This window comes from Garra rufa, chromosome 7 (assembly GCF_049309525.1).
Source record: "Garra rufa chromosome 7, GarRuf1.0, whole genome shotgun sequence".
In the NCBI taxonomy this organism is placed as follows: domain Eukaryota; kingdom Metazoa; phylum Chordata; class Actinopteri; order Cypriniformes; family Cyprinidae; genus Garra; species Garra rufa.
Window position 1 is genome coordinate 45,896,606 of NC_133367.1, and position 20,106 is coordinate 45,916,711.

General features: G+C 38.8%; 1 protein-coding gene across 1 annotated transcript; it reads right to left on the reverse strand.

Moving 5' to 3' along the window:
• Nucleotides 1-1,150: 1,150 nt before the first annotated feature.
• LOC141338191 (CMP-N-acetylneuraminate-beta-galactosamide-alpha-2,3-sialyltransferase 1-like) lies at nt 1,151-18,528 on the reverse strand. Its single transcript, XM_073843744.1, has 4 exons — nt 18,350-18,528; nt 5,169-5,829; nt 3,363-3,556; nt 1,151-1,358 (listed from the first exon to the last, which is right to left on the reverse strand). The coding sequence occupies exons 2-4, from the start codon at nt 5,448-5,450 to the stop codon at nt 1,151-1,153; spliced, it is 684 nt and encodes a 227-aa protein (XP_073699845.1). The 5' UTR covers nt 5,451-5,829; nt 18,350-18,528.
• Between the last annotated feature and the right edge of the window lie 1,578 nt (nt 18,529-20,106).

Genomic DNA, 20,106 nt, shown 5'->3' on the forward strand with positions numbered 1-20,106 from the left:
GAGGAAACTATGGTGTTTAAGACTCATGGTATGTCATGTCCATTTTCAAAACTGTTATTATTCAACTATGCCAAGGTAAATACAGTTCCCTTCCGGGAACTCGAGCCGCGTCATGGAACGCTATGGGGAACGCCATTGGCGGGCAGCACTCTGAATCATGTCTACAACCAATGAATGACGGGAGTGACGTCACAGGCGCGGTGACGTCAGCGACCGGGAAGTATAAAGCACGTGCGTTTGACGACCGCGGCAGCTCTTTTAGGAATGAAGCGAGCGCCGCAGGGAATTATGGTCCGAGACGCGGCGTCTCGTTCCCTCAGGGAACTAGGGTTACATACGTAACCTGAGATGTTTTCTATTCTATGGCACCTTTAAGTAATCTCACCAAATACGGGGAGCTAAATACAGTGCTAATACGGACTCTCTTTTGAGTACCAGTCAAGACCTTGCAGCTGCATTTTGTACCAATTTTAAGCGTTTCTCACTGACTTTCAAACTGACTCTCTCCATTTGCTAACACACAGATGCCAAACTCTAAGCTGACAAAAAAAAATGTTGCTAACATTGTGTTCAGGTTAGGGTTATGACCCAAAGACTAAGAGTTTGGAGGATGCTTTTTTTACTCAATCATGATACCCTCATCTATTACCGATGCATCTGCTTATTGTGGAATGTTTCAAAACAGTTTAGTTTAGATACTCTATAATCATTCCACTTTTATTTTGCTTCTGTCCAAAATTTTTTAGAGTGTGTTGCAGTGATCACAATATATCTACACAATACAATGAAGTTGTTTTCAGTTTTGTCAGTAGAATTTTATTTTAATTGCATTTTACAAAATGCTCCCTACACTGTAACATTTTTATTACTAATCTAATTATTAATTAAGGCTTCGAAAACCAAAGCAAGAATAATGATCTAAATAAGCAATACAAAAATGACACTATTGTCTGACTTTCATGGTAATATAAACCAAACACAGTTCCTGGTGTGCTGCAGTCCAGAATTAAACACAACTGATCCAGTTAACCAAGTCCTTTATGATCTTCTGAGCAATACAGGTATGTGTGTCGAATGAAATTATGCAAAACTGTGGCTCTCCAGGACCTGAGTTTGGCACCCCTGCACTATGATGAATTTCACATGTCATTCAAAATATCAGATAATAATTCACTAACTTTGAGATGGTTCCTGTAGTCAGAGCACTGATGATCCACTCTAGATCCAGAGTTTTAAAGGGAATGAGTACCAGACTTGTGGAGTTGTCTAAATCGGTGGCGCTTTCTGGATACATAAGGTGATGAGTAGTCTTAAAGCCGACATCTTTTTCAAAACCCTGTGTTGGAGCCTGGTTCATTCTGTTAATACACAAAAGTGTACACACTTTAAGATTATGTTATAAAGTATTACACTGTTATGTAGGTTACAGTATGACTGTTACAGTAGGCAGGTATGGCATATATATATATATATATATATATATATATATATATATATATATATATATATATATATATATATTATAAGTCCTGTTTATTGTGACTGTGTCATATACTCTAACAAATACTCTTTTCCTATAACTAAAGTCAGTAGTACAAAATACGACTTGCATGTATGAAAACAGTTTTATAATGATTTGCATGTTTGTGACCAATTATCAATGCATCTAAATTTTTCAGCAACAGATTATTGGAAAAATTCTGTTTAAAATTTCTACATAAAAGCTTCCTCAAAATTTGTGTAATAATATTGAATTTGATTAAATAAAATGCCTTTTTTTGCCACAGGATGATGCAACCTAATAACTGGTACACTGTAAAAAAAAATCCGTAAAATTTACGGTAAAAAACTGGCAGCTGTGGTTGCCAGAATTTTACCGTAAAAAATACGGTAGCAATGTTTTACATTTTAAGGTTTTCACTTAAATTTACAGGTAAATACCGTAACTTCATACTAAAAACCGTAACTCATATAATGGTAATGTACCAACTTTTTGAAGAACTGAAATCTGTTTTGTACCTTTGTAATACAATGATAACCACCAAAAGCAGGTGGTGATGACAACATCACATGATGAACCAAAGCCCATCGCACAGAGGTTTTAAATGACAACATATATAGAAGGTGCACAGTGTCATTCACACAAACACTAAACACCATCATGGTAACACACATAAAACTTAAATAATGCAAAAAACATTAATTTGACAACATTAGATGTAACATACAACACTAATGTACAAAAAAGTTATATCAACAAAAAATATAAATAAAATGAAATACAGGGAATTCTGGGAATGTCAATTTACGGTTATTCACTGTAAATGTTACGTTTCTTTTTCACTTCCAAAAACGGTATACTACCGTAAAATTAAATGCAATGTCCAACACAGTTTTTCACCGTATATAGAAGGGGAACTTACCGTTAACGATTTCACAGATTTTTACTGTAGCATTTTTACAGTTTTTTACCGTTAAATTCACTGTCATTTTTTACAGTGTAGCAGGTACAATGAACAACCAGATACAGTAACAAAACCATAAAATGTCCATACGTGCACAAACATTTCCAGTTTATACTGAATTCTGGGCTCTCAAATGACATTTGTGATTCAAAGAAAATTTTGAGAAACACAAGTAGTTCGAAGCAAATGCTGTAAGAAGTATATCCAAATATGTCTTTTCTGCAGACAGCCAGAATTTCTCTTCACTGTTTATAGACATTACAAATTTGCAAGGATGAATGATTAAAGCCTAAAATCTCAGGATATGAATATAGTTATAAAATATAGAAACCGCTATGTTGATTTCTTTACGTTGTTGTAAAAATAAAACTTGGTCAGCTTTCATAAAATCTCTTAGGCTCGGTTCATGGTTGTTTCTGTGAATTTAATCCGCTTACTTTCCTAAATTCATTGTCCAGTATTGTCTTTGTCTTTAATGCAGACCTTCAGCATTTATGTTGGCCAGTTTTTTGGATTAGTGCTACTTTGGATTGCCTTATTTATTTTTGTAAATAAACTGCTGCAACCAGATCCAAGTTTTAATGCTTCCCTTGACTGCACTAAAACAATCTAGAATACTAGACCACAAAATGAATCTAGCAGCCAGCCGTCTCCTCCTCCTTACCCAGGATAATCGCTCGCCCAAGGACCACACCAGTGAGTTTTTGGACATCTCTTATAATACCCAGACTGTTCCTTGATTTCATTTCCTGCTTATGCTTATGAATGGCCATATTCATTAAACATTTAAATTCATTAAGTCATCTAAAATTCTGACTCTGAATTTATTTCCACCCTTACCTGTATCTGTATTTCTGCTTGATGGTTGGAAAATAAAATAAATAAACAAACCTTTACCGTATGACAAAATCACTGGAGTCGATGTAGGACCCATAACGGGACTCCCGAAGATTCCCAGAATTCCCGACTACAGAGCATGTTCGACAGCGATCCGGATGTGCATCAACATAGCGTTCCTCAGCAGGGATCAGCTGGAATAATCTGTCCAACACTATGGTTAGGTTGGATGGATTCCTTTCAGCCTGTAGCCACTACACTCAATATACAAAGAGATCACAATATAGGAATAAATAACAAAATCATTAATATTACAAAAAAAAAAAAAAAAAAAAAAAATCTAAATTTGGAATAGTAAACAGGGAGAAAAGCTATAACATGATCACTTGAAATTTAAAAAAGTATTTAGATACCTACTAAGTTTTCCAAATGTTGTGCAGTTTTTGGAAGAACATTGTCTGTGCAAGGATTTTAACATTTGGGAAATGGTTGTGTCACTACGGCATAATTATTACTATATTATTACTGACTATAATGCTAACAAAGGTAATTCTAAAGCTTAATCTGTGATAAATGGTTGTTTTCATATGCAGTCTGCCATTCTTTTCCAAAATCATTTACTTCAGTTTATGCATTAGCAAAATTAAGCCATCAGCTAAATTGTCATATTCACATTGTTCCTTTCAGTAGCATGGATAACAGTAAGTGGGTGAACTATATACAAAAAGTGATCAAAGAACGCTCCGTTTATAATCACTGAAACTGTTACAAATCTCTGTTTACAATGCTCGGTGCTGCAACAACAACGACAACAACCACCACATTGGTTTAATCAATTCAATCTAAAATTAACATCAGGTTATTATTGTTGTGATGGTTTTGTTGGACCATATTGCGTGTGACACCAGTTTAGTCCTGCTGTTTATGCCAGAGAAAACATATGCAGTTATGTCAGCATTAACTGTCCATTCTGTTAAAAGTAGAAGACAGACTGAAACATGGTGGTAGCGGCACTTTCTGAAGAGTGAAGAGCATGTAGACTGAGTACAACACGGTGAGCATAGACATGGATGGAGAATACATTGGAACTAAGATGGCCTCCAGCCATTTGTCTAGAGTAAAAAATCTGACTAAATCATGGAACATGTTGAATTGGAACAAATGTGTAAACAAGAAACTGTACCAAATAAAATTCATTGACATGGAGGAGGAATCCACTGTGCCATTACTGGGTATCAGAGGAGTACACACCATCAATCTAGTAAGAGATCAGTACAAAAACATCATGCCTGTAAAGCATAGTGACTGAGGAAATGACTTTGGTTACTTGACTTATTGTTTACAGTCAAGAATCAGTCAATGGCAGATGACAGAATCCTAACATCCTCAACTCATTCTCTGATATTTCATTTACTAAATAATTTTAAAATGTTGTGCTCCTATTTCTTGTTTTCCACACTGAGTATATGGAAAATGACCGGATGCCAATAGCACATATGGTTAATCCACCAATAGGCACTAATTGATGAGATGCATGCTCCAAACATATCTATACCAGGATCATCTGATGATATGCCATTGAAATATTCTGTGCTTACTCATTTTAGATGATTTACAGACATGATTATGTGTACTTAATGCCTATTGCTGCACCATTATTTGCTTTAACTTCCATGGTGATCTTGAATTAATGACTGTGCATGTTATTTTAAAGAAAAAAAGTTTCTCTTTGTAGCCTTTCAATAAAATACAACATCCCTTTTAAATTGACTTTTTTGTTCACTGATTCCAAGTTCCCCACTTTCAACTTCTCCCATGTAAAGACCAAGTTCTATTCTGATATAAGTAGTGCATTATGTGACTAACCTGCCACCATCTGTATGTCTCGTCTGAGAGCATGTTGTTTTTCCTGGACATCAGTGGATGGAAAGATCGGTTAAACCGTTCCATAAACCAGCTATCATCTTCATCATCAAGGTGTTTGATACAATGTTGACAGGAACACGTACTTCCTGAGAGGCCCAGCACGGACCTGAAGAAGAACAGCGAGGGTTCTCTGAGTGTGTAACTGAACACAAACATGGAGAAGGTCATGGCACACAAAAGTCCCGTCAATGCACGTATTTTCCTCTGGGTGAGGAGAGACATTTCCAGGTTAAGTCTGTGTCTCACCCCAAAAGAGACCAAAGGAGAGTAAGGGATATATCACACATTCTCTGTTCTCCCACAAAAAAAAAAAGACTCTTCACTCTCCAGCAGGTACCCACATGAACATGTAACCGTATAATTTTAGGACCAAATTCCTAAAACAATAGTCCTTGTTAAGATGAAACCCCAAAAGTATCCATTATAGAGCCCTCATTCATAAAATGTTCTCCAGAAAAATCTCATACGTTTCTGTCATCTTTTCAAGAGGATCTTTGTGGACACATCGAAACATCTGAGGATCCAGGACAATCCAGGACAGTGTGATCAGGATGTTACTCTTCTCATTTATGATACCAATCTTGTCTGTGTGATCATCTACCTAAAAACAAACACAAGATAAATATCTAAATATCACCATACATTTAGAAATTGTTCCTAATAGTTGAGATACAATTTATAAAATGAGGCTTATTTAATCTTTAGCCTTGTATAACAAAACCAAAATCTCTGATTAAAAATGTCATTGATGATCTAATTTAATATCAATGTAGTCTCGCATAGCCAGACCTTCAGACTGACGGCTGAAGGTCTGGAATTCATGGCAGCTTTCATTGGCCAAGGCCCGCCCATAAGACCGTTTGATCAACATGTCAAACAACCAATCACAGTTCGTTTCGTTCAGCGTCACGTTTCGGTGTGTGGAAATGCCCCCATAACAACAGACTGGCATGCAACAAGTCAGTCATTGAAATAACCAGAACTGAAAGATAACGAAGAAGAGGTAGAACAAGCAGTAAGTCAGTAATTTGTTCGCAAACGTCGTAAATGTGTATAACAACAATGGCGTCTGCATAAGCACCTTTTAGCAAAAAGCAGAGTAAATCAGTCTGCGCTTTGTTTTCCGGCGGACCGAAAATAAACGCGACACTCGCGTCTCCCAGAAATCCATTCAAATTCAACTAATCAGACGACGACTTCGACATTCCTGAAGTGTTTCCAGTTAAGTGTACCATATGCATCAGACGTTTAGCCAATGTTCCGTGGGCATGACGTCTGAGACTAATATTAGTGTTACGCCATGCAGAGGGAGCCCCTACCCAGTTCAGACTGTTGCTGCTCCCTCTGCTACTTCGCTGGTTATTTCCTGTTTGGCAGCCAGGGAATTAAACTAAGAAACTATGAAACACGGAAGCAAGGAAACTAGGAAACTAGGAAAACGCTTGGTAGAATTCGCTAGAGCAAAACAATACTTCGCAACCTCCTGTTTGGCAGCCATATAAACAGGCCATGCCAAACAGGAGGTTGCGAAGTATTGTTTTGCTCTAGCGAATTCTACCAAGCGTTTTCCTAGTTTCCTAGTTTCCTTGCTTCCGTGTTTCATAGTTTCTTAGTTTAATTCCCTGGTTCCCTTCCCTGGTTTTGTTCCTAGTCTTTTGGCCCATGCTTGCTCATTGGATTACGCTTTTGCCTTGCCCTGGATGCTCCTGTTTGCTGTTGTTTGACCCTGCAGGTCCTGACTACGATCTGTACAATAAAGCTAGCATTTGGATCCCCTTCCACTGAAATAGGTCTGAAATAGATGGTAGGTACAGGTACATCTGAAAAGAAGTACATCTTACCCCGGTTTTCACTAGCAATAGCAACATGCAACACTCATTCAGATTTTTGCTGAGGAGCCGAGCCATAGCTCAGCCTACAGCGCAGCTCAGGATTGTGGCAAGGGGATATAACATCTCTGTTCCCTCCTTCAAGGAATGTTGGTTATCTATGTAACCTAGATGTTCCCCTTCAGTCACTTACTACGACGTTACATATGAGAACTTACCCATGGAACACGCCACAATCCTGAAGCCGCGTAACGCATGAGGACCAAATGCTGACAGGCAAGTGTGTCAGGACAAATAGTCTCAGTACGTAACCTGTCCAATGCCCTGTAGGCCAGAAGGGGCCCACCAGGGGTGCCAGTTACTTTTGGAACTGAAGCAGCCGTTGGGGGGTCGGAGCACATGTGGATTAGACGTGGAATAGAGGGAAAAGTACACCTATTCTATCTGTAGATATACGAGGGGAAACACGGACCACTAAGGCTGGGTCTGCCTTCTCCGGGGGGCACCACCTGGTCCCTGGCGGTTGATGTACACTACGGTCGCAGTATTGTCCGTGAGGACCAGCACATGCTTGTCGTGTAGCATCGGAAGAAACCGATGCAGCCCGAGAAGCACTGCTAGCAACTCCAGGCAATTGATATGCCATTGCAGTCGAGGTCCCGTCCAGGAGCCCGAGGCTGCTTGCCCGTTGCATACGGCACCCCAGCCCATCATGGAGGCATCCGTGTACAACATGCCTGGACACCTGTCCTAAAGGCACCCCGGCCCGTAGGAAGACAGGGTCTGACCAAGGGCTGATTCCGGGGTAACACGCCCGGGGTAACACGCCCGGGGTAACACGACCAAGTCCGAGATGTCCCCATCTCGGACTTGGTCGTGTAGACAGCACTGAAGCGGTCTCATATGAAGCAGGTTGAATGGCGTAACTGCGGCTGCCATATGCCCCAGGAGCCTCTGAAAGATTTTGTGAGAGATCACTGTCTTGTGTCTGAATAGTTTCAGACAGTTCAGCACCGACTGCGCGTGCTCGTTGGTGAGGCGCTCTGACATGTTGACTGAATCCAGCTCCATGCTGAGAAAAGAGATACTCTGCACAGAGGAGAGTTTACTCTTCTCTCAGTTGACCCGAAATCCCAGATGGCTGTTGAGGATGCGGATGCCCTTCCACCAAAGAGGGGTCAGGGCACCCTCCGCGAGTTTGGTTAACATGCGGGGACAGGGACAGGCCAAATGGGAGGACCTTGTACTGATACGCCCAATTCTTGAAAGCAAACTGAAGAAACGGTTTGTGTCGAGCCAAAATCAAGACATGAAAGTACGTGTCCTTCAGGTCGATGGCTGCAAACCAATCCTGTTGACGAATGCATGAAAGAATGCGCTTCAAAGTGAGCATCTTGAATGGCAGCCTGTGAAGGGACCAGTTCAGAACTCGAAGGTCCAGGATTGGTCGTAACCCACCACTCTTTTTGGGCACGATGAAGTAAGGACTGTAATAACATGACTTCATCCGATTGCGTTCTTCACCAGGAGAACTGCAATCTCTGCATGCAGGATAAAGGCACCCATGTCCGAGCGGACAGTTGTGAACCTGGGCGGACGCATCGTGAACTAAATAGTGTAGCCGAGATGTACTGTCTGGATCGACCAACAAGATGGGTTGGGCAGCTCCGCCATCTCCAAAGCATGCGCACAGAAGGTTAAGTTTTCTGTCATGTCTTATTGTGCTACTGTCAAATACACACAAGTCTATTTTAAAAACACACATAAGTTACAAAAACACAGTCGGTTATGTCTGTGAAGGTAAACAGCTGGGAAAGAAATTGCATATTTATACTAGATCTATGTTGTAAGTGAAAGCAGTATAAAATACAGTACCTACTGCTGTACACCCTATCACACACATATGTGTGGTATGCCATTCATTTTAAGGCAGCATATCAACTTATCAAGCCCATAACGGAATATTTATGGCCTGTGAGCTCACAAGTATCAGTATTGTTTCATTACAATAGCTAGAATTACCAGTACAAGAACAAACAATTAAAACAAAGACCTTTATTCATTACATTTGAGGGAAAAAGAAGAAAAGGTCTTTTGTATCAAAACAACGAAGAATCAAATGAACACAGCTGAAGATTGGGGTGTTCTGAGTTGTGCTAGAACTGTTTGTTGCTCAGAACATTTATGTAACCTTATAGTAATACCTTGACAACAATTTTGCTTTTCTTTTAACAAATGACAACACAGACAATGAACTTGGGAAAACCAGGCTTAAATAGAAAAAATAACTTAAAAGATAATTAACAGAACAGTTGAATGGAACCAGTAGGTGAGGGAAAAAACTAGGGCACAAGGTTAGCTTGTGATAGGGACATGATCATGACAGGAATTAACTAAGATGCATTTTTTTCCCACCCACATTGAATTATTTTCATGATGGGTTCATGGCTTTGGCAGTATGCATGAGTGTGTCAACATCATTTTTTATAATTTACATTTTAAGTTTGAAATGTGTAATTTATACACCACTAGAATTACCAGATTAAACTTTATTTAGATTTTTATACATCAATATGTTAATGTGCAAGTTATTTGTATATTTTAATTTTCATTATAAAACTATATAAAAAAATATTTCCAGTCCTTGATTCTGATTGGTTGAGCTGCGTTCAATGAGCTTGCAGCTTTAACATTTAAATGGCTGGTAGCATTCACTTGGCCATTTTGCAGCACGCTTTCAGAGTTCCTCTGAAATTTTCCACCTTTCCCAGCTCCACCTGTATAGATCTACTACGGGTTAATAAATAGGTCGTATATAAAATAACCGTTTTAAAAAAGTAATAAGCTCCATGAAGCCATGGTTTACAGTGATTTTATTGCTTTATTTCATTCTACAGTAGGCTAAATGTAGCCTATTCAAGGCATTGCATTTCCTCATCATATTTCCTCAAATATATTACACACTGACCAAAATTATAAACACAACACTTTTGTTTTTGCCCCCATTTTTTATAAGCTGGCCACAATAAAAAAGGCCACTCTAAAATGTGCAGTTTTACTGCATTGGGGGAGTCTGAAAACCAGTCAGTATCTGGTGTGACCACCATTTGCCTCACGCAGTGCAACACATCTCCTTCGCATAGAGTTGATCAGGTTGTTGATTGTGGCCTGTGGAATGTCAGAGTGAGTGTTGATGCTTATATGTACGTATATAAACACCACTGATTATTGCAAACTCCTATAAAAACACATGTCTTTAGTGCTTCAGAGTGTCCATTATAAAACACTTGCAAGGGGCAGCCGCATTTCCGAGCTAGATGCTTTCTGACAGGATATTGTTGACGCCAATAAAGCACTACACGCCAAGCTTAATGACCTGGAGGGCCGCTCCTGTCTGCAAAATATAAAAATTGCGGGGCTACAACAGAAGTTGAAAATGGTCGAATTGAATTTGTGGAAAAGCTGATACCGACCATCCTGGGAGGCCAAAACTTTCCATCTGGAGTAAATATGGATTGCGCACATTGTATTGGACCCCTGCAAGAATCCACCACTACAAAGTTAAAGAACTAATCCTGAGGCTGTCCCGACAACAATCACCCCTACAGTTTGAGGGTATGCGGAACTCCTGTATATCCTGATTTCACAGCGGAGGTCTTGTCACAGTGCCTTGGAGGTCTTGTCGCAGTTAAAAAGAAATTGAAGGAGGCTTGTGTCAGATACAGTATGGACTGCTGTTCCCCATGCATCTGATTGTCACTCATGGATCAGAAAAGAGAAGCTTCAGTTCAGTCAAGGACGCTGAAGTATTTGCCAATATAAGGCAAGTATCCAATTCAACGTTGTGGGAGTCACTCAAGGCGGTAATATGGGGTACATCATTTCATATGAATCCAACTTAAAAAAAACAAAGGAAAAAACGCCTGTCAGTAATTTAAGCTCGTCTTAATCAACTTGAACATTTACATGCAGACACCGTGGATCCTGATGTGCTCAAAGAGATTGCAGCATTAAAACTAGAGTATAATTCAATTATTTCCAACCAAGTTAGTAATATGCTATTAAAAATAAAACAAAAGCAATTTGAGCTAGGAGACAAACCAGATAGGCTGCTCACATGTCAATTGAGAAGTATTCAAGCTAATAGAGCTATTTACCAAATTAGGAAAGAGGATGGAACACTAACGACAAACCCCAATTACATCAATAAACTTTTCAAGGAATTTTATGAGGCTTTGTATGAATCTCGAACTTCTACTGTCCCTACAGCCCTATCCCACTTACAATCACTACATCTTCTCAAATTAAACGAAGCAGATCAAGATGCCCTTAATGCAAAGATAACTTTAGACTAAATATTCAAAGCCATCACATCTTTCTCTAGTGGTAAGGCGGCCAGACCTGATGGCTTTGGAATTGAAGTTTATAAGAAATACAGGTGCAGCTCCAAAAATTAAAATATCATGAAAAAGTTATTTTTTTTATTGTAATTTATTTAAAAAAAGTTAAACTTTCATTTGTTCTAGATTCATTACATGTAAAGTAAAACATTTCAAATGTTTTTTGTTTTAATTTTGATAATTAGAGTGTACAGCTCATGAAAGCCAAAAACAGTATACATTTTAGATATCTCTTGTTCTTTGAAACCACACTAATGGAGAAGACTGCTGACTTGGCAATGGTCCAGGAGACAATCATTGACACCCTCCACACAGAGGGTAAGTCACAAAAGGTCATTACTGAATGGGCTAGCTGTTTACAGAGTGCTGTATCAAAGCATATTAAATGCTAAGTTGAGTCGACCAAGAAATTGGGTAGGCAAAGGTGCACAAGAAACAGGGATGACCGCAAGCTTGAGAATACTGTCAAGTAAAGCCGATTCAAACAATTGGGAGAGCTTCACAAGGAGTAGAATAAAGCCGGAGTTAGCACATCAAGAGTCCTCACGTTTAGATGTCTTCAGGAAAAGCACTATCAAGCCACTTCTGAAACAGAAACGTTAGAAGCATCTTACCTGAGCTAAAGAGAAAATTAACTGGAACGTTGCTCAGTGGTCGAAAGTCCTCTTTTCAGATAAAAGTAAATTTTGCATTTCATGTTGAAATCATGGTCCTAGAGTCTGGAGGAAGCCTGCAGAGGCAGAGAATCCATTGTGGAAGTCCATTGTGAAGTTTCTGAAGTCAGTAATGCTTTGAGGTGCCATGACGTCTGTTGGTGTTGGTCCGCTGTGTTTTATCAAGTGCAAAGTCAATGCAGCCATCTACCAGGAGATTTTGGAGCACTTTATGCTTCTATCTGTTGACAAGCTTTATGGAGATGCTGATTTCCTTTTCCAACAGAACTTTAGCACCTGCCCACAGTGCAAAAACCACTTCCAAGTGGTTTGCTGGCCATGATATTACTGTGCTTTATTGGCTAGCCAACATGTCTGACCTGAACCCCATTGAGAATCTATGGGATATAGTAGTAGTAGTAGTTTTATTGTCATTGTACACTTGCATGTACAACGAAATTTAAAAGTGCCAACCAGTCAAAGTGCAACAGTCATACATTTCAACAAAGAAATGCTAATAATCTAAAATAATAAAATAAATATATACATACATAGATAGATAAAAAAAGTATATAAGATGAATAAGTAAATATAGACATTAAAAAAAATTGTACCCAGTCCCATTCACCATCTGTCCGTTTTGTTATGCATCTCTCGAAACCCATGTTTTTGAATTATTTAGAATGGTTATAGCTGTTGGATAAAAACTGTTTTTAAGTCTGTTTGTCCTGGCTCTAATTGTCCTGTATCGCCTCCCTGATGGTAACAATTCAAACAGATGATATCCAGGGTGTGATGTGTCTTTGATTATATTTTGAGCTTTCTTAATACAGTGCGAACTGTGTAGTTCATCCAATGTTGGTAGAGGGCAGCCTACGATCTTCTGGGCCGTATTTATGATCCTCTGGAGCGCTATCCTCTGAGCCACTGTGCAGCTAGTGAACCATATGCCAATGCAGTAGGTTAAGATGCTTTCTAGTGCGCACCGATAAAAGGACACCAGTAGTCTCTGAGTAACGTTATTCTTCCTCAGCACCCTAAGGAAGTAGAGTCTCTGCTGTGCCTTTTTCAACTGCTCAGATATATTTGAGCTCCAAGTCAGGCCCTCCTCTATCTGAACTCCCAGGAACCGGAAGTCAGCTACCCTCTCTACACAGTCCCCACTGATTGAAAGTGGAATAATGTCAGTTTTCTTCCTCCTGTAGTCAATGATCAACTCCTTGGTCTTTGTGGTGTTGAGGAGCAGGTTGCTCCACCTCGTCCCTATAAGCTTCCTCATCCCCTCCTGATATGAGTCCCACCACCGTAGTGTCATCTGCAAACTTCACAATTTTGTTGCTATGGTGAGCGGGGGTGCAGTCGTGTGTGTAAAGAGTGTAAAGCAAGGGGCTCAGAACACAGCCCTGTGGGGAGCCGGTACTGGGGCTAAGGGCCATAGAGGTATGTCGTCCCAATCTGACCCTCTGACTGCGATCAGACAGAAAGCTATTAATCCACATGCAGATGGAATGTGGAAGCCCCAAATCCTTAAGTTTAACTGTCAGTTTGTCAGGAAGGATGGTGTTGAACGCCGAACTATAATCCACAAAGAGCATCCGGACGTAGCTCCCCTGCTTCTCCAGATGGGACAATGCAGAGTGGAGGGCTGTAGCCACAGCGTCCTGTGTGGATCTATTTCCCCTGTAGGCGAACTGGTGATTGTCAAAACCTGGAGGCAGGAATGATGCAATGTGACTGCGGACCAGTTTTTCGAAGCACTTCATTACCACTGGTGTAAGTGCAACAGGTCGATAGTCACTCAAGCTCGAGATGTGAGATTTCTTTGGTAATGGGACTATGATAGAGGATTTCAGACACGATGGAACAGTGGACAGGGCCAGCGACTGGTTAAAAATCTTGGTGAAGATTCCAGCCAGCTGATCCGCACAGTCTTTCAGTACACGGCCAGGGACGCCATCCGGTCCAGCAGCCTTCCTAGGATGCACAGACCTCAGCGTATACCTGACTTCCCAATCTTTGACTGTGAGGGTTGAGCTGCTGAGCGCCTTGATGTGTGGCATCGCAGTCTCTGGTGGCTCCACCTCAAAATGTGCACAGAAGAGGTTTAGCTCCTCTGCCAGAGTAACATCTCCCTCAGCAGCTCCAGGGTTGGTCTTGAAATTAATGAGATGCTGAACTCCCTGCCACACCTGCCTGCTGTTGTTGCTGTCCAGATAGTCCTCAATCCTCCTCCTATAATCCATCTTGGCCTCTCTGATGCCTCTCTTCAGGTTAGCACGGGCAGCACCATATTGCTCCCGGTTTCCGGACCTGAAAGCAGTGTTTCTCCCTCTAAGTAGCCGCTTGACCTTTCCAGTCATCCAGGGCTTCTGGTTGGAAAAAACACGGATGCGTTTGTCTACTGTGACCATGTCTGTACAGTTCTTTATGTAGCACAGAACACTGTCTGTGAACACTTCTAGATCATTATGTTCCTCCCAGTTAGTCCTGTCGAAACAGTCCTGCAGCTGCTGAGAGGCCCCATCAGGCCAAGTTTTGATGATTTTTGTATTGATAGAGGCAGTTTTACAGAGGGGGGCGTATGCAGGGATCAAAAGCAGAGACAGGTGGTCAGACTGGGCCAGGTGTGGAAGTGGTCTCACCCTGAAGCCCATCTTGATGTTAGAATAGACCTTATCCAGTGTGTTAGCCCCTCTAGTAGCACATTTAACATGCTGATGGAATCTAGGGAGTACTGATTTCAGATCAGCGTGATTAAAATCCCCTGCTATTATAAACACAGCATCAGGATGCATGCTCTGCTGTTTACTAATACTCCCATGTAAAAGACCAACAGCCGAGCAAGCATTAGCGTCAGGTGGAATGTAAACAGCGGTTATCATAATTACCGTAAACTCCCTTGGAAGATAAATGGGCCTGCATTTAACAGTAATATACTCCAGGTCTGTGGAGCAATGTCTGTCTACAGTCACTGTGTTTGTACACCAGCTGTTATTGATGTACACACAGAGCCCCCCTCCTCTGCTCTTACCGGAGTTATTATATTTTCAAGAGATAGATGAGAAACAGTCAATCCAACAATATACAGACAATCTAAAGGTTCAATAGTGCCTCAGCAGCATGCCACACTTCACTAATGCTGTCATTTGTGCTAGAAGCAAGCAATTTGCTGTAATATGTGCTGCTGACCAAGTATTGAGTGCATAAATAAACATACTTTAAACAACTTTAACGTTTTGCAAATCCATTTTTTGATTGATCTTAGGAAATATTCTAATATTTTGAGATACTGGGTTTTTGACTTTCATGAGCTCTAATCATCAAAATTAAAACAAAAAAACTTTAGAAATATTTTACTTTACATGTAATGAATCTAGAATATATGAAAGTTTCAGTTTTTGAAATATGTTACAAACAAAAAATGAACTTTTTCATGATATTCTAATTTTTGAGCTGCACCTGTATTTCCAAAAACATGCTCCTCTAATGCTCAGATTATTTAATCATTCTATTGACAATCAGGAATTTTCACAGTCAATGTATAATGCAAATATTTCTCTAATTCTTAAAAAAGGGAAAGATGAAACCGATCTGGCATGATATTGTCCCATAGCCCTTCTGAATTCTGTTTTTTTTTTTTTTTTTTTTTTTTTTTTACTAAGATCCTTGCAAACAGATTAAATAAATGTAACAACGTGTAGAGACAATGTAAATAATAGATTCAGTGTGCAGTGTTGAGAGTTTTATTCATTGAAATGGAAGTTTGGGAGATTGTAATGAACTAAGACCATGACACCGTTTTAATTATTATAAAGGGAGTTTGCAAAAGTGAAATTGAATTTATACAACAATTTTATACATTTTTGATTTTATACAAAAGCTAATATTACGTGACATTATAAATTTAAATTGCTTAATGTCTATATATTTAAAACTTTATATTTAAACATTAATCTCATAATATTATTTTTTATAATATGTTTTAATGTCATCTCTGAGTTTGGAAATATTCCACATTTGTGCTCTTTTGTGCCGTGCAAAGATTAATTGTTAATGCTGATTTCATTTGACTCCAAAAAACCTGCGTGGAAGTTTCTACTAAACCTGTAGCAGACATGCAGGACACTACAGGTGTGTAAGAACAGTGTGAAAAGTAGGGGGACATTACAAATTGTTTCACCTAATCGCACAAATGTTAATTAGGTCATTGATACAGATCCTCATACCAAAAGGTTAATGTACTGTACATTTTGAGATTTTTTTTTTTTCTGCTCAGAAGAATGTTACATCAGGAGTCTGTTTTCCCCTAAAGCTCAAAGCTATAATCTACTGCTTAAGCATGTCTGGCAGCCATTCAAGGGCAGAATTTCATCTGCATCTAACAGTCTACTACACTCAAGACACAGCAATATCTCAACCATGCAGTGTCAACAGCAAGATTTTCCCTTTTTTACTGATTCCTGCAGTCTCTCACATTTTACTCATATGCATTTTTCATTTAACTCTAAATACAACTCACCTCAAATAATATGTATTTTAATATACCTCAAATATAACTAACTGATCTCATTAAAAGGCTGGAAGGCTTAACACAGGCTCCAGCTCCCCTGCGCATAGGACAAATGATATAGAGAATGAATGGATGGATGGTCTCAATGGCAAATTTACAAGACCATTATGTACTGTAAATTCAGATTTCCAATATTCACGCTGACAATAAAGAAATTAGGAAAAACTAACACATCTGTATGTTTGCTGTTTAAATCGAATGACACACATGCACAAACAGTTGTGTCCGCTCTTAATGCTTACATAATAAACGTAACTGTTGATGTGGCTAACTTTCGTATGAAGGCCCTTAAGGAAAAACAGCAATCTTTCTCTAACCACACAAAGCACAGTGATGATGGATTCCACCAATTGGCTGTATGTGCAGCTGCTATGACTGCCAACTTGCTCAGTATGTGTGTTTAAACTAAACCCAAATGTGAAGTTACTGAGTATGCCAATGCAGCCGAAGAGTAGGGTGCAAATACACAGTGATTTTTAGGGGGGGATCAGCATGATTTTATTAATAGTAACAACAACTTTAATAGTCTGCTTCATACATTCAGCTCAACAACATTAAGGTAAAGAACTTAGGTAGGCTGATGTCAGAGGTACAGAATCAGTCAGAGCTACAGAAAAGCATCTTCATATTTACAAATCAAGCTTCTTATTATGTGTATTAATAATATGAATCCCCCCACTCCTACAATTAGTTTTGATGTCCCCCGGACAACTCCAGTGACCAAGCCATTTGTTGATAAAAAGGTTTGCTTAACAAATTGATATGACTGTTAAAGACTCACTTTCTTATTTTTTCTTTTCTTTTTCTTTCTTTCTTTCTTTTTTTAATCGCTGTTGTTCTTTTTAAGCATACACAAATACAGCCCTGCTGAAAAAACCAGCATATGCTGTTTTTTTCAGCAGGGAGGTGCCTTTAAAAGTACATAACTGGATGCTATGAAGTGTTACTAATGTATTACTGCATTTAATGTTTATCTTTAATAGTGCCTTTAACACGATTAACTTCTCAAACCCTTACTTCCAAACTTTACAAACATTTGTGGTTATCTGTCAAAATGCCAGGTACTCCAGGTATTGTTGTAAAACATGTATAAAGTACTATGGAATATCATTCAAACAATGTAAAAGGTGTTAACAATATTTATTTGTTTGTTTGTTTGTTTGTTTGTTTGTTTGTTTGTTTGTTTGTTTCTTGGTTGACTGGTCACAGCGGTGACTGATACCCATGGCTAAGATGCCAAAATTTTACTGTAGTAACTATAACAATAGTGATTTGACAGAAAACAGTTGTCTAAACACTTGAAATCACAACACCTCACTCATTATAAGAACGAAAGCAACAAGCGTCATAAACTATTTCAATACAATTTAATATTTGATCATCATAATCATAAAACGCCGTTCTTAAATAGATCGTATGCTAGTTCTGAAATAAATCATACAGTTCTTTTGGAAACAGCTTCAATTTCATTCAGTAGCATGCAATATTTGATGGTGAAATGGCATTCGCGAATTAAGTGTGACGCAGCCTATAACATTTCAGTTGCTCGCATTGATGAAGAATACATACCTTACTTTTTTATCAGAGGTGTAAGACCAGAAAAAAGCAAGTACTGTACAATTTAAAACATGTGAGCGCGAACCGGTTACTACCATGTCAATTCACTTACATGACAATGTGTTTGTGACCGAGAGAGCATATTCTCCTCTTCCGTAAAGGTTAACCCATCGTTTTTCCCGTCATGAATAAACTGAGAATGTCGTTAAAGGATAATATAAAAGAACGCGCATCCGCAGCGCTGTGAGGCGCGTTATCATCTGCTCAGTCATCCGCGGACCTGTAGACTGAAGCGGCAGCCCCTCCTTCAGCACACTGGAACCATAATCAACACCATAGTCATCCAAGGCTGAGGTTCTTGGTACGTTACGAGCTCTTAAGATAATCTTAACTAAAGTCGTACTTTATTTTATGAACCCGCGGTGAGCGTTTACCAAACAACGACGTAATTTACTGCTTAACCACCATACACTGTTGAAAAAAAAAAAAAAACCCTTACGAACATTAACCATGGTTTTGCTACAAATGAAACAAACAAACAAAAAACATGATGAATATAGTTTAACTAAGATAACCAAAAATCAACCATTTGCTGCAAAAAAAAAAAAAAAAAAAAACATGGTTAGGCTACAATACTTTTACTATAATAAAACCATGGTTAATATTTGCAAGGAAGAAAGAAGGAAACATCCTCTAACAATCAGCTGCTTTTTTCATAAATGTCTTAATGTGTAGATATTTATATTAACATATTGTTCAGTAACTGAGACATAAATTGTACAGGCAACAAATGTATAGTCCCTTTGCCGACACTTATTGCATTTCTGTTTGTTAAATGTCTGCGAAAATGTTCAGTTTATGTCTAACTTGTTGAACTTCTTATGTTAATACAAATATTTACACATAAAGGGAATTTTGAACAACAACCAAAAAAAAAGCAGCTGAATGTGAGAGGATGTATTTTTTGTTCCCATATTAAGAATAATGAGCTATTAAAATATTTCTGAAACATTCCTATTATTATCATTATTTAAAAAAAAATAATTGCAAATTTATTGTGGGACATTTATTATGTCACCAATGAATCACCCTCAGACTTTACTCAGCGGTTTCCCTTGGCACTTCTGGCCTCCATTTTTCCCATTTAGCATCTGCACTCTGAAATAAATGCCACTCATGGAACTGGCCTTGTCATATCCTTGGCCTCTGCATTTTTTAGGTGACAGTATGTTACTACAGATCAGCTCAAGGATTTTGGTTGGAGATCCTCTGTAGTTTGATCGGTGATATTCTGGAATTGGAGAAAACTGTCAGTGACATTAATGCCGACTGGATTATCATTTGGTCTGTTTGTATGTTACTTGGTTGTCTGTTCTCGTAATCATTCTTTTGGTTTGCTTTGTTTGTTTCCTAGATTCTCCTGTCAAACTATCATACATTTTTACCATGATTTACAGAAGACATTCATTCAGTGTCATTCACTGTAACAATAGTTACATGTTTAGACATATTTAGAACAAGAATTATTATATGGCATTAAATTGGAAATTAAGCTGTCAGTCAAGATTACATTATTTTTAGGGCTGTCAGTGTTAGCGCATCAACTCATGCGATTCATTCAAAAATTACTAAATTATGTCTCTGTGTGAAATACAGACTGAACAGAATGTCAAAACATCCCACCACTGTATGATGCACAAACTACATTTTCTAAGGCAAACCAGCTTCTCTCTAGTAAAGTTTGGATGGATAAGGATTGCATTTAAGATAAAGATGATTGGGGTGTGCAAAATTGGAATATCGCATAAAACATTTGCGAATAAAACACCGTTTCCATCCAACGAGCCAAAGTGAACAAAATTGTCACTT